Source organism: Camarhynchus parvulus, chromosome 1, assembly GCF_901933205.1.
Source record: "Camarhynchus parvulus chromosome 1, STF_HiC, whole genome shotgun sequence".
Classification (NCBI taxonomy): domain Eukaryota; kingdom Metazoa; phylum Chordata; class Aves; order Passeriformes; family Thraupidae; genus Camarhynchus; species Camarhynchus parvulus.
The window spans coordinates 38,602,458-38,618,596 of NC_044571.1; the positions used below are offsets into that span (position 1 = coordinate 38,602,458).

Sequence of the window (16,139 nt, forward strand, 5' to 3'; positions counted from 1 at the left end):
TGGCGTGGTTGGAGGGAGCGATGTACCCAGGCCCAGGCTAAATCTATTTAACGTGCAGTGTCAGGGGTTCGTACATGGAATAGAGGTGCTTAATATTTTTTTCTCATTGACATCTTTTTGTTTTAGTACTCTCAGTAAAATCTGAGACGTATTTCGAGAAAGGATCAAGGTTTCTTAATGTGCAAACGTGGCTTTTATGTCAGCTATGATTTGGTAGGTTAACCGTTGTTGCATCCAGGCAGATATTTACACCGAGAAAACACTAACTAAATGCTGTTTGAGTCTTTTATGTTTGTCTTAAGCATCATCAATTTCCTGGTTCATTTCATTGTTTGTTTTCGTTTTCATTTCCTTTCCCAGCAGCCCCATTCCACCTGCCCTTTGAGTGATCAACAGAGAAATGATACATATTAACAATAAACTATGCTGCGTTGCTTGAATCACAAAAGCTGAAGTTTGTTAACTTCGGGAAGGGGATGAGAAATGACATTTCTTCGAGTTGGTCTAACTGGATGCTAGAAGTCTCCAGCTGTCTTCAAGTATTTACATATACCTTTGGAGACTTGTAGGAACAGCTGGATTTGTTTTCATTTGGTGCCTTGTTGTTCTGTTGTGGTGTTTTTTTTGTTTTGTTTTGTTTTACCGTTTGAGCTTGGTAGCTTTCAAAACTGTAACAATTGGCATATCATTTGTGCTTTAGTCTTCTTGTTTGGTGCATCTTTTATTTTAATCTGAAATGTGGTCCATCACTGTTCATTGAGCTATACCACCTGGAAATATAACTTAACTCTGTTTTGACTAACTTCCAGCTCCAGGACACTGCTGGTACGATGAGCACCACGTAGATCTGTGGGGCATTCATCCAAACCTATCTTTGAGTCAAATGCATTTTGTGTCTTAAACCTTCACAGTAGAAGATGAATACTATTACACTGTGTTGTAGGGAGTAATGGGCTGCTGGACCTGGCCCTAGAAGATTTCTGCAGACAAGAATGTCTTCTTGAGGCATGAGTAGCTCATGGTGAGATAGAACTGGTTCTGGCTTCTGGGGAGTTTGGTTTCCTCCCCACCAGCCTAGGTATTTCAGAGTTTAGTCTGTTACAAATAAGATGTCTGATGTGTTTATGAGTAAACTAGAGGTGTTGCATTCAAAAATAATTTTTACTGCGTTACTAATAGAATGCTTCCATGGTTGGATCTCCTGTAGGTTTTTAGCATAAAATCTTTTGGGGGTAAAGAGCAAAGTCAGCCTAATGTGGGTGTTACAGGTTGAATCATATTTTCTTTCCCTTTCAGCATTTCTCTGTTCTCCCTTTCATTACCTTCATAGCATCTTTTATTTCAACTGAAGTTTCCTAGATTGGTTAAATACTGATAAACATCTTGCTTTGCAAAATACCAGTCCTAAATTACAGTTGCAAATTGTCTTGATTCTACTAGGTAATTTCTTTTTCCTTTCTCTATTTTCTGTGATATTTTCATCTTTTATCCCTTTTTTTTTTCCTTCATGGTAAGGACAATCAAGTAGTGAAACAAGTTGCTCAAAAAACCTCCTTTGCTGGAGGTTTTCAAGACCACGCTGGAGTAACCTGAGTAAACTGCAATAGCCTGGGCTGTCACAGAGTTGATAATGCTTGAGCAGGAGGTACAATTGGAGACCTTCTGAGATCATAGAACCAAATAATGGTTTAGGTTTTAAGGGACCTTGAAGATCATCTAGTTCCAACCCCATTGCTGTGGGCAGGGTCAACTTCCACTAGACAAGATTGCTCAAAGCCCTATCCAGCCTGGCTTTGAGTACTGACAGGGATGGGACATCCACAGCCTCTCTGGGAAAACTGTTCCTGTGCCTCACCACCCTCACTGTAAGGAATTTGTTTCTAATACCTAATCTAAACTTATCACTATATATCCTTATGAAAAGTCCCTCCCCAGGGACTGTAACACCCTTTAGGTACTGGAAAACTGCTCTGAGGTCTCCCTGGAGCTTTCTCCAGGCCAAACAGCTCCAAATCCCTCAGCCTGTCTTCATAGGAGAGGTGCTCCAACCCATCTTTGTGGCCTTCTCTGGACTAATTCCAACAGATGTCTTGTGTTGTAAGCCCTGGACCTGGGCCCCTGGAGAACCTAGATGGAGGCTCACAAGAGCAGAGTTGAGGTCCTTCCAACTTGAACTGACTTGTGATTCTATGAACTCAGTTCTCCTTTCTTTTTTTTCTTCCCTCCAAAATGAAGTCTTTGTGTACAGTACGTAAGTACCAGAGGTTATGGTGGCACTTCTAGGAACTGCCCTGCAGCAAGGGCATGTCAATTAGTTTGTTTCAAAGGGAATATAAGAAGATAAGAAAAGAAAAAGTCCTAATTCTGTTTTCAGGAATTTAAGTTTAAGATATATAGGCATTCGATTTCTGCTGGAAGTTTCTTAAAGCATAGAAAAGAAAGAACTTGGCAAGGAAAGATGATCTAGAATATTTAAGTTTCTTTAATAATTATTTTAGCAAAAAATGTAACAAATCTAAAAGAATATAACCACCATTTATTTTAATTTTCATGTATTTAAATAGTGAGAAGATGGATATACAAGGTTCTAGCATGTAATTAATGATACCACAAAATCCCAGAAACATTAAAATAATCACTTAAGTAGGCATGCTGCCAGCCATCTGCCTACAGAGAAGCTCCTTTCCACCTTTGTATCATTCTGGGAAGGAATTCCTTCCTTTAAACCTTGAAAAATTGATCCACAGTACTCAGAACATGTTACTGAATGTGGGGTATTATAAAGAGAGAATGGGTTGCTCCTTGAATCCACTCAATGACCTGGCACTGCCTGTCCCCTTACATTCACAATGGCTAAACATATTTTCCAGCTGGACATGGCTTATGCTGCAAAAGAAAATTCCAAAACACTGCTCTCTGGTTTTAACCAGCATGATTCTCACTAAGGACATTGCTACGTGTCTTTTTGTCAGCAATGGGCTCTGACATGTATTTATATAAACCACATGTCATTTGACCAATCCTAGGTGAGCAGATAGTGGGGAGGTGGCCCACAGTCCAAGTGAACTTTCAAAGTAAAGCAGCTGTTAAACTGTACAAATGTATTTGGGAAGGAAAGATATTGGCATTGGTGTTTTCTATGTATTTTATATTTTATATGATTAGTGTGCATTCAGTGGCCATCATTACGTTTCAGCATTTTATCAGCCATTCTGACAATATAATTGTAGAACTTGGAAAGCTATCATGTTGTCCAGTCATGCCAACAACCGTTATGGGAAGGTGGAGGGTGCTCACTAGTCTTGGTTTCCACTGAAGAGCAAAAGCTGGCTACTTGTACAGGGAAGTAGCTGCTTCATGCTTGGATGTGTTCCACCTTTGGGATACATGGGGAGTTGGGACTTTGGAATGTGAGAGTGTACCTGCTCTTTACTACAAAGGTCACTTTGGTGTACCTGGATCTCTATTTTGTATGTAAAAGAAGTGTAGTGGAATGTGATACAAGAAGCATTTTAAAAATCATCTTCAGTTGTTCTGGCTTTTTTTTTTCCTCAACCAAATCTCTTAATTAAAAAAATATGGAAAGGCTAAGCAATTCTATTTAAAATTTGAAAAGTTCTGTTCGTGGCTGCATCACTTCAACGTGTATGTGTAGTTTCTTCAAAATTGTATATTGCAGATGTTAGAAGGGTTAAAGTAAAGAAAACAGTGACAGTAGCAGTAGACTCTATATCTGACTCACAAGAGATCCGCCTTTGTAGGCAATGAGATATTTGATTCTGCTTGCTGGGTATTATTTTGGCGACATCTGAGAGGAAGAATTTTTATGTAAGAAATAAATATTGTAAGAGCATCATCCTTAGCTGATAATAAGGCAAAACACAGGAAGTGTATTGCAAGCAAAAAGCTGAAGTCTAAACACCTGTCTGTTTTCAGACTAGATGTTCTTACATTGGCAGCCTCAAGCAATTTTTAAACTTTTCTCAGTTTTGACCCTCAGTCCTTGTATTTTTGGTCAGGGATCCTGTTAGTAAGTACAAGATACCATCAGTTGTTCTTTCCTACATGTATCCAAATGATTTGAAAATTTGAATGTAACTATTTTTAGGATGTTTCCTTCAGTGTACCTTCTTTGTGAGGAAACAGCTTTGTTTTTAGTAAATACTAAAATTTGGTCAGTTATTAGCAGTATATCATGCTTAAATAACAAAGAGATCTTTCAGAACATTTTATCAGATACAATAGTGATACCACACAGAGAAAAAATACTGAAATAAGCTCTTACTTGAAATTAGTTATGAGTTAATATCATCTGTGGTGGCATATGCCTTGTGATTGTATTTACTGGAATACTGTCTTTACCCTTCTAAAATAAATATATCTATACTGTTGTGTATGCAGCTTGCTCACTTCAGATTTTTGCTACATGAAAACAAATGCTGAAATGCCATTTAACTGTACCCATACCCAAAATCAGGGATGGAAGATGTGGATGCAGGGAGCAGGCAATAGAGAAACAGTGTCAATTTGCAAAGGAGAGGAGAAGGCTATCACAGAATCACAGAATCACAGAATTTCTAGGTTGGAAGAGACCTTTAAGATCATCGAGTCCAACCCATCTTCTAACACCTCAACTAGATCATGGAACCAAGTGCCAGATCCAGTCTTTTTTTAAACACATCAAGGGATGGTGACTCTACCACCTCCCTGGGTAGATGATTGATGAAAGAATGGGAACGTACATTTTTCCTATAACCATGTGATGCATACTGAAGTTAAGAGCAATCAATTTCTTTAAGGTAGCCTGTACTTTGAGGTTTTTTTAATGTAAAGTATGGAAATGGGATTTTGTCATCATGCTATGTGTTCACATCATCTTCCTGTCACCCATTTTAGCTCTCTCATTTGTAATTATTGTCTTGAAGTGTGTGCCACTTTCTGTGTCCTGCTCTGGGAGAAGTTGGAAGCACAGTTGACATTTTCAAAGAGAAAATTGAAGAGAATGCTTGTAGGTGGCCTGCCTTGGGAGGACCTTCAGGCAGTGCTCACGTGATCTTAGGCGACAAAGTCAATAGGCAGTGAGAAAAAAGTATGTTGAAAGCCAGGCATTCCGAGGATTTGTCTGATTTTTGAATTCTCTCTCCATAAGTTGTAGGAATATCTGCTTTGTTTTCCTGTTGATATTTCTGTGAAGTAATTTTTCAGCTGCCTTCTTTATCAGCCAGAGCCTTTTTTATAAGCATGTTTTCCTGACTTTGTGATAGAGATCTTTTGAGCAGATTATGCTATATACAGTGAGCTTGCTTTATAAGCAAGACTCAGATTTCTCAGCTTTTGATGTTATGGAGGATCAGCTACTTTTTAAAATTTGTCTTTTGATTTTTTTAGGAACTGCATATTTCCATCAGAAGGAGTGTCTTGCTCTTAGTGGGAATATTGCAAACTGGGTTATATCTTCTTCTAACTCTTTTTTTTTTCCCAAGTGCACAGTGGGTCTCATGTTCACCCCAACCATTGTCCTGGCATACTTTCATTTCAGCAGAAGCTGCAAATTTAGTGGGTGGGGTTGGTTTAGAAAGTGTAGAGGTTGCAGAACATGCCTGCAAGTTCAGAGATAGAAAGGAAGAGAACAAGGCTGCCTTAATGGTTCTGAAAGACTCAGAGAGTGAGTAATTTTCTGTTTAGTTTTATTCCTTTTAATTTGCCTTTTCTTCTAAAAATAGAGGAAAAATTTAAAACACAGTACATTGCTCCCTGAAAAGGTTGACACCTGCAATGTGAATTTTCATTGCTACTATGAAGAAGGTACTGCAAAGAAATGTGAAGTGGTTGTAGCCCCAAAACTCCTTGATATTTTCCTGCCTAAGAGCCTGTCTTCGTCCTGCACCCAGTATGTCTTAAAAACACTGCGGCTAGAAATACATCCTAGGGAATGTATTTAGCCTTTCACATTAATAACAGGTTGTGATCAAAGAAAGACCTAATGACGTATGTCGGAATCAATGCAGGAACTGCAGGGGTGGATTTGTATCAGGGTTAGGGAGGGCTACATCCTCCCCATTGGCACAGCTTGGTGCACTGCTCGCTGCATGTCACATGCTGGAAGGAGTTCGTGCACAGCTCTCCTTCTCTTCATCCTTCAGCTGGTTCCTCCCTGAAGAAACAAGTGCAAAAGGGATTCGTAGTCCAAGGGTTAAAATTCTTTACATACATGGCAGAGTTCCAAAACTGCAACACATGGAAAAGTGTGTGTTCCCTGGTAGACTAAAAGTAGTGAGAACAGCAGAAACAGTTGCTTAAAAGCTTGAAAGTAACTATGCTCTAGCTTGAACAATCTTGCTAAAGACCATTTACAAAATATTATTCATCTGTCATCTTCATTCTGAATTTTTGTGTGCATTTCTGGTCATTTCAAGTGGAGAAGTAAGCAAGCTGATTCTTTTGTTCCATAACATTTTCTCCCTTCCATTTGGTTTTATATACATGGAGATTTGTTTATTCAAGGCTGCCTCTTAAAAATAAGAATTCTAATCTCTTTAGTCACAACACTGATTAGCTTGGTTGGTCAGAGCATGGTGCTACTAATGTCAAAGCTGTGGGTTTGATATCCATATGTGCCAGTCACTTAAGAGTTGGACTTGATGATCCTTCTGGGTCCCTTCCAACTCAGAATATTCTGTGATTTCTGTGATTTTAGGACATGAACTGAATCCATTATGGACATTTATTATGAACATCTAAAGTTCATGTTATTTTCTGTCCCTGGACCAATTAAAAATTACTTGAACAAACAAAGAGGCACTGGGTAAAAGGATAAGTAGGAATTTTATTAGAAAAGTACGGCTAATCTTCCTACACATCAAATATATAAATAAGCAATACTGAGAAAAGCACAAAAACAACATAGTCTTTCTAATAGACTGTTTATAATTATTTGATTTTTTTACCTAAATGGACATAGCTTGTTATTTAGACCATCATTTATTAAAAAAAAAAAAATCTGCAATTGGCTAAACAAAAAATCAGTTTTTCCTATCCTGAACCTTTTCTCTTAATTATTGATTGCACTTATCTCATTAATTCTCTGTTTACTGCTACATCTTTTCTTAAAACCTTACTAGAGCACAGTAACAGCCATTACCAGAAATAGTAAACATAAAATTATTATTTTGTTATTTCACTGATTAGCTTTTGAGTAACAATTTCCAAGGAACATACTTTAATGAACATTTTAGGCAGTGTTTTTTTCCCCCTAAGGTTTTGGGAAATGCAGCCCCCAAGGCATTGCAGTAACTTCTTATCACTATGCTAAACGTAGCCATTTGGAGGTTTCATGCCGTCAAAAAGCACACCAGCAGCTCTGAGACTTGAAGCATTACTGGTTGTGCTTTGGTCTAAGTAGAGAAAAAAGGTCAGTCCATTACCCTGGGAAATGAATAGGAGAAAATGGAAAAAAAATGCTAAAGAGGAGGAAGTGGTAAATTCAGTTACAAAACAAAAGTAGAACATGAAGTTTGAGCATGAACATGGTCAGAGCATGCAACCTCTATGAATATTATTTCATTCTTCATTTGTTAGAGAAGGGTTATTAATATATAAGATTAATTTTACAGCATTTGCATGTGTTTAGTGACAGCTTACCAGTTTTACTTATGCTAAGATTGCTGTGAATGACCACTTAAAATGAATATAAGTGTCAGAAATTGTCACTTATTTTGTGCCTTTAGATTATTTCTGTTTGTTTTTAAAAATCAGTTGTTGCATAATGTCAGCTCCTCCAGCTGGGAACATCAGTACAGGACCTCAGCCCTGTTACTGTGTGCTTTGTACAAAGACCAGTGGTTCATATTTGGTTTTACAGAGACAGGAACCGACCTCTTGAATCTCAAAGAGAATACAGAGCAGGGGTAGACTTTGAGGGAACTGGAATAAGATTAAGGGTTTACATTTGCCGTAACAGCTAAAAAGAAGAGACAGAAAAGGATGCAAGCATAATGTTTGGACATGAAGCAGCAGCCCATGGGATTGAAAAGGCCAGCTGAGACCAAGTGCATGGGCACTTCTGCAGTGCACTATTGCCTCCAGCTAATCAAGCACAGTGTTTCCTGCATTCATGTTAGAGAATGTGTCATTGTGACACTTGTGGCTGTAATTACCAGAGCTTGTAGTGACAGGACAAAGGAGCAACAGAGTTAAATTGGAAAAGGGAAGATTCAGGGTAGACATAAGGAAAAAATTCTTTACAATGGAAGTGGTGAGACGTACAAACAGGCTGTTCAGAGAAGTTGTGGTAGCCCTATCATTGAAAAATGGACAGGGCTTTCAGCAACCTGATCTAGTAAAAGATATCCCTGCCCATGACAGGGGAGTTGGGTTAGATTATCTTTAAAGGTTCTTTGAACTCAAACCATTCTATGATTCTATCTTAAACTAGTTTTGACAAACTTTGGTTCACAGGGCAGTGTCACCTGCAAACAGTTGGTCCAACGTAAAGGTCCAGAACAAGGTCCCAAGATCTTGCTGTCTTCCTCTCCCTAGTTTGCTGGGAAAAAAAAAGTCTATTAGGGGTTGTAGTTCATGAATAATAGAATTGTATTTCAAGGGCAGGCAGTTACTTCTCAGGAGAGTGTATCTTCCTCATCTGCTTGGATTTGTTTAGACTCTGGGATCCATGAACTGTCTGTGGGAAAGTCAATACTAAGATCTAACTCAACCTTACAGCTCTCATGGCGTGTCCCTTAGCTGTGGCTCACATGGCTGAGCATACAGAAGGCTCAGTCAGTGCCACTCATGCAGGAATGTCCAGACACAGCCTGACCTTGTGGAAACAACATGTTTTCATCACAGACAGACAGCTTTCTGGTTGTTGGATAGATAATTGTTAACATCAAAAAAAGTATTAGAAAAATACTTTAGAAAATACTTATTAGAATAATAATGTTAATAGCAAAAAGGCTCTTCTGATTTCAGTGAATAACATTAACATCTACTGGCTGCTTAACATTACCCATTTGCCTTTGGCATGTTGGGATTTATCTTAGCCGAGTGTAATAAATGGAAATGTCACCATTTAATTAAATGGCTCCAGGTCAAATTCATCCAATGTTTACTCTGTGTTGAAGTTCACAGCAATAGAATTCTTTGCATATTTTCAGAACAGATTCTTTGCATATTTTCAGAACAAATTCTCTGTCAGTGTTGCTAAATTTCTGGTAATTGTTTGTGTTGCATACCTTTGTGTAATTTTTTGGTAAACTAACGAGTGTCATGTCAGTGATTTATATTTAATAAAATCAATATCGTATTAGTCAGTAAGTACAAAAGAAGTGTTCATGAAAACAATATGCTTTAGGTTATTTATAAAACAGTTTAAAATGCTTTGTAAAACTGCTGAAGTGGATTAATGTTTTCTGTCTTTTTTTCACCAAGGAGGTTTCATGATTATAGATAAGAGAAGTTAACTTCAGGATGCTAAAAAGGAAACAGAGTTCAAGGGTGGAAGCCCAGCCAGTTACAGATTTTGGTCCTGATGAATCTTTGTCAGACAATGCAGATATTCTATGGATTAACAAACCAGTAGGTATCTCTTTCTGTAATTACTAATTTTAAGTGAAATGTACGTTGAATTGTTGAAATATGACTTCCACAAAAATTCTGAATTAGATATTAGTCGGAAAAAAGTTTTGAACTATAGTTGCTCGTGTACCAGTTACATTTTTGAAAAACATCAAAGACTAAACAGAAGAGTTTCTTTTGGCTATTCCAAAATTATGGGATGATCAAGCAGTATTTTCCAACCAGTTCGTCTGATTGATTCTTTTAAAACAGCCATCCTTTCAAGGTTTCTGGTTCCTAACATGTTCGTTGAAATTACAAGTTCATAAAAAATTAGCTTTTGGAAAGGATATTAAAAGGAGGATTTCGTTGCTCGAGTGGTAGCCATCAATAAGCACTTTTGATTTTCAAATCTCTACTTTTAAAACATTTATGAATATGAAACTGTTGTTATTTTTGTTGTTTATTTTGAAATACAGCTCTCGCTTTTCTCATACCATTTAACCTAAAACCTGTCTTGAGAAAAAGAGAAGTGTAAAAGCGTCTGGCAACTTGAAACTGGGGAAAATTTCATTAGGAGTGGAGTTATTAATAGACTGTACAGTATTAAGAAAATATCTTTACCATGTAAATATATTTGTTATGAATGAATTATTTATTCAGGAGTGAGCATGCATTCGGGATTCCAATATTGTGAATAATTTCTGGTTTTGCAGAGAAGACATTTTCACATTTCTCTTAGTGTATAGTTTTTTACTTTTTAAAAGCAGGAAGTAAAATATTCTGAAATAATACCTGTTGTTAGCATTGCATTCATTTAAGAAAACCATCATCTCATTTGTAGCAAGGATGCCAGATCTCCTCAGCTTTGCCCCTGAGTTTTAACACCTAAAACTATTTAGCATGAATTAATATATGGGTGTTGTCTTGTCAGTTATTTAAGTAGAATGTTTGTTTTGGCTGTTGTAATAAACTCAAAATGTCATTGCAGATAAATATATGATGGGTGTTTACCGACATTTCTCATCACACAATGCACAAGGTTCTCATGGAATAATTTTTTTTTGTCATGCTGATGGACTACTTGTATATTGCTTAGTGTTTGTAATGCTGGCACTTTACCATGTTAGAGAACTAGTTTTGTATCAGCCACACTTTAATACTTTACTTATGTTAATTGTTTCAGTTGAAACAAGGTTCAAAACAAAGTGGATGTTAAAGGGCTTTTGGAGATCATTCATAAGGTGCACTCTGCTTCTAAATGATTAATAGAACTATTCAATTCATGTCAGATATCATTAGATTTGAGTGAGCAGTGAGTATTAAATTAGGTAGCTGTCTTTTGGATATCAAAAGGTCTGAGGTACACTGTAAATTAGTCTAGAATTTTTCCCCAGATGAAAAATTTTGATAAATATACTTCAAGTTTTTTTGTTTAAAGATTTTTTTCTTGCTGGAGTATCTTTTCATTTTTGTTACAATAGGTATGACCTCATTAACTATGATTCATTGTACTCACCTGACTTCAAGATATTTCAGTCATATTTTGATTTAAAAGGAAAAAATCCAACCCTAAACCTCCATATTGATACGTTCCGCTTTTTAGTTACTTGTCCTTCTCTGACTGGCAATGAGGAGTGGGACTGTCCTAATTAGTAATAGAAATGAACTGTTCTCCTATACCAACAAAACGTGATTGGAACAAAAGTGAATCCTGAAAGAAGTAGCTGTCTGTGACATAGTCTCTTTTGTATTTATTCTTTTTATATTCATTATTTTCATAATCAGAAGGATGCTTTGAGTCCTGTGACTCCCATTTATTTTTTTCTGAGTTGTGAACAGATTTAAAAATAATTTCTTCTTAAGTGTTGAACTGAAATTTTCCACCAATATTTTATTTAATCCATCCTCCCAACTTCAACTAATTCTACCTATTGTCTACCCATAAACTTGATGGGTTGTCATTTGAAAAGAAATTGAATTACAAGTGCCTCAAAGTAGAAATGATAGAATTCTTATTCTCAGTTTCTTGGCTCTTAATCCATGTTTTCTGACTTACACAACCTCACTAACTAACTAATAAAAGTATATGCATGTCTATATATGTATAAGTAATTTAGGAGTGCTTATTTTTGGTTGAAGACTTTTTATATATGGATTGTGATGTTAAAGGACACAGACGTGGGTTTACAAAAGACTTCCAGGATAAGATATGGAAACTAAATATTTGAGGGTTTTTTGAACATCAAAGCAATCTTGTAATATCTCCTGTTTGAGTTTTGTTTGTTTTTATTTTTTTCTTCAGTGGGTGCACTCTTTACTACGAATTTGTGCCATCATCAGTGTTATTTCTGTGTGTATGAACACTCCAAAAACCTTCGAGCATTATCCGCCTCTCCAGTATGTGACATTTGCTCTTGATACTCTGTTGATGTTTCTTTACACTGCAGAGATGATAGCAAAAATGCATATCCGTGGGATAGTTAAGGTAAGCATTTAAACAGTATTCTCTGTGTGCTTCCAGTGATCTGAATGTATGCTAATGACATTTGGTATTTGTTTTTTAACTTGCCAGCTCTTCTTGTTATGATTGTTTTTAACTGCAGGCAACACCATGGTGTATAAACTGAAAAGATGGATAAAGATGTAGCTTTACTGCGTATTTAATCCCCTCAAAATGTAATGCAAGCATTCATAGTAAAGGTTTCCTATTAAGAAAACAGATAGTTTCATTTTATTAGTAGAAAGAATTAAAGGAAAAATAAGCTACATACACATTAGCAAGAATATTTTGAGACCAATGTCTCTTGGTCCATATATGGACTTAGAATTTTGATTTTCGTTTCATGTGGCTGAATGTGTTGTTGTATGTTTACCTAAATAAGAACAGGAGTTTTACTGTGATCTTGGTTTGAATTTTTTACCTTGATATAGTCCATGTTGGTAAACAAAATACTTCTCTTATCATATGACTGCTGCTGTTGCTGGGCTAATTTGTGTAAGTGGATTGGAGGCTGCAAAATTGCAGAATATTTTAATAATCATTATTTGGTACCATTATTTTACTGATTGTTTCTAGTCTTCTGCAAAAAGATACAAATTCGGCTTTCATGTATAAAATCCACTTGCATACCTTACTGACAATGCAATTATGGCACTATTGCACATAATAGATAATGTGTGTTATGTTATCCTTGCCTTCAACTCCTTAAATGTCTGGTGACTCCAGAGATACCCGTACTTAAGATCTTAATTTTTTCTGAGTTTGCAGATAGCAAAATCAGAAAAACTGAGCTATTGTATCATCACACTTAATGAATATTAATAGTAAAAGTTAATTGTCAATATTAATATTTAGAAAGTTACTGAAATAAGATGATTCTGAGAAAGTCATCATGGGTTGTGTGAAGCCAGTGTAATCCTTTGTGAAGCGCTGTTTCTTGCTGCTGCCTGAGCTCTTTTGTTCAGAGATGTCCATGAAGAAAGTGAAGACATGGACACAGTATTATGTTTAGGGAATTAGTGACCATCGTGAACATTTGAACAGTGGGAATAAAAAGTTATTATTACAACCAGAACAGCCTTTGCAGAAAAAAGGAAATGTAGGTATTAATGCAGAGAGAGGGGTGGCCAACAGTGTGACTTTTGTACAAGGCTTGATTTCTGATCTTTTGAATATGCAAATACCAATTTCACTCACAGTGAACACCTAGAGTCTATGAAAGATGCTATGCTGCATAGCCTGTTGTCTTTACTGGGTTGTTTGAATTTGTGGGTTTTTGAGAAAAGAATATTAAGGATTGCTATTGTCCTTATTGGGGACTTGAACTTGCCAGGAATTACCTGGGAGCATCACATAGCTCGTACAACCTTCTTAAAAAACCTGGATGACAGCTTTATGGAACAGGTCCTAAGAGAGCTGACTCAAAAGGATGCTCTTCTTGATCTACTGCTTGTCAACAGAATTGATCTGATGAATGAAATAGAGATCAGCAGCTGTCTTGGCAAGAGTTTAAAATCTCCGTTGACAAAAGGAAAAACAACAGCAAAACCTCATCTCTGGACATGAGAAGAGCAGACTTTAGGCTGTTCAGGGAATTAGTAAGTGAGGTCCCCAGGGAAAATGTTTTTTTGCAGGTGCTGGGGTCCATCAGTTCTGGTCACTTTTTAAACATCATGTCCTTATGAAACAGGACCAGGCAATTCCCAAATGTCAGAAGTCAAGCAGACTTGGCTGAACAAAGTAATCTCTTGGAAATAAAGCAAAAAAAAAAAGAAAGATGTATGACCAGTGGAAGCAAGGTCAGGTGACATGGGAAGATGTGAAGACACTGCTTGTCACTGTTGGGAGAAAATTAATGTGCCAAAGATCAGCTGGAGTTAAACCTGCCAGAACTGTGAGAGACAATAAAAAGAGTTTTTTCAAGTATATTAATAGCAATAGGAAGTGTAGGATAACATCAGCCTTTAACAGGATGAGAATGGTCACCTCACAAACAGGGACATGGGCAAGGCAGAGGTGTTTAACACACTCTTTGCCTCTGTGTTCAACATGGATGATAGACCAAGGGCATCTCAGCCTCTGAAGTGGAGACCATGACTATCAGAATGATCATCTCCCAGTTGTCCCTGAAAATGTTCAGGATCTGTTGCTCCAGCTGGATCTCTACAAATCTATGAAGCCTGATGGATATAGCAAAGAATCCTCAAAGAGCTGATGATGTCACCAAAAAACCTCTCATGATGATTTTTGAGTGGTCTTGGGAATCTGGAGATGTCCCAGCTGACTGGAAGCTGGCAAATGTTGTCCTGATTTTCAGCAAGGGCAAGAAGGAGCATCCCAGAAACTACATGCCTTTCAGGCTTACTTGAGTGTCTGGTAAAGTTATGGAGAAGATTTTTCTGGGAGGTATTGAAAAACACCTGAAAGACAATGTGATCACAGCTTAGTGAGGGGAAAGTCCTGCTTATCAAATCTGATTTCCTTTTATGAGAATGTAACCTACCTAGCTGATCAAGGGAAGCCAGTGGATGTAATCTTTTTGGATTTCAGTAAATCCTGTCTCTCACAGGATTCCTGTAGACAAAATGTCCAGCACACAACTGGACAAACAGAGCATGTGATGGGTGAGCATCTGGCTCATTAGTTGGGCACACAGGGTTACAGTGAATGGGGTGACATCAGACAGGTGACCTGTGACTAGTGGGGTTCCACAGGGTTCCTCAGCTCTGTGGTCTTCAACGTCTTTCATTAATGAGTTGGACACGAGACTGGAAGAGATACTGAGCAAGTTCACAGACACTACAAAAGTGGGAGGAGCTGATGTCTCCCTTGAGGGGAGGGAGGGCCTGCAGAGAGGCCTCAACTAAATCAGGGGCTGTGCAATCACAACCCATATGAAGCTCAGCAAGGTAAAGTGCTGGATTCTGCACCTGGGATGGGCCAATCCTGGATGTACAGTACAGACTGGGAATGAGATGCTGGAAGGCAGTGCCGTGGAAAGAGACCTGGGTGTCCTGGTCTACAGAAAGCTGAATATGAGTCAGCAGTTTTGAGTGCTACATTATAAGAAAGATATTAAACTATCAGAGTGTCCAAAGGAGTGCAACAAAGATGATGAAGGGCCTTGAGGGGCGGACTTATGAGGAGTGGCTGAGGGTACTTGGTCTGTTCAGCCTGGAGGAGAGGAGACAGAGGGGAGACCTCACTGCCGTCTACAACTTCTTCATGAAAGGAAGAGAAGGGGCAGACACAAATGTCTTCTCTCTGGTAACCAGTAACCAGTGACAGAGGGAATGGCCTGAAGTTGTGTCAGGGGTGGCTTAGGTTGGATATTACCACCCAGAGGGTGTTTGGGCACTGGAACAGGCTCCCCAGGGAAGTGGTCACCAGCACCAGCCTGACAGAGTTCAAGAGGAATGTGGACAGTGTTCTCAGGCACATGGTGTGACAGGGCTGGGAATTGGACTCAGTGATCATTATGGTTCCCTTCCAACTCAGCTTATTCTGTGATTCTGTGATAGACTAGACTACACTAGACTAGAATAATTTGAAGGGACCATTGGAAGGGAACTCACAATCATAATCTAGTTCTACTGCCTGACCAATTCAGGGCTGATCAAAACTTAAAGTATTTTGCTAAGTACACTGTCCAAATACCTCTTAAGCACAGGGTTTGGGCATCAACCATCTCTCTAGGAAGTCTGTTCCAGTGTTTAACCACCCTCTTTATGAAATGCTTCCTAATTACCAGTCTGAACCTTCCGTGACACAGCTTTGAACCATTTCCATGCATCCTGTCACAAGGTACCAGAGAAATCAGCACCTCATTCTCCACTTTCCCCCTTCAGGAAGCTGTAGAGAGCAATGAGGTTACCCCTCAGCCTCCTGTTCTCTGAGCTAGACAGACCTAGAGTCCTTAGTTGCTCTGCACAGGAGGAACTGGTCTCTGATTGTTGTATGATGAGCTTGTCTTTGAAGCATGTCTGATGAGTCTGGGCACACGGAATTGATAGCTGTCTGGAGTTGCTCCCATTGCCTCAATTCATGTTATAAATGTATTGATAACAACACAGATAATTTC

The 16,139-nt window shown here is 38.0% G+C and overlaps 1 protein-coding gene across 5 annotated transcripts in view; it reads left to right on the forward strand.

Annotated features, from left to right (window-relative positions):
* NALCN (sodium leak channel, non-selective) overlaps positions 1–16,139 on the forward strand; it is a 228,007-nt gene that overhangs the window by 866 nt on the left and 211,002 nt on the right. For 4 of the 5 annotated variants that reach the window (XM_030943111.1, XM_030943136.1, XM_030943144.1 and 1 more), the window contains exons 2-3: positions 9,430–9,576; positions 11,861–12,043. In XM_030943111.1, the coding sequence (XP_030798971.1) occupies positions 9,469–9,576; positions 11,861–12,043 (291 nt within the window). In that variant the 5' untranslated portion in view covers positions 9,430–9,468. Of the gene's footprint in view, positions 1–21; positions 214–9,429; positions 9,577–11,860; positions 12,044–16,139 lie in introns of those variants that run through there. The other variant, XM_030943120.1, reaches the window with a different exon arrangement.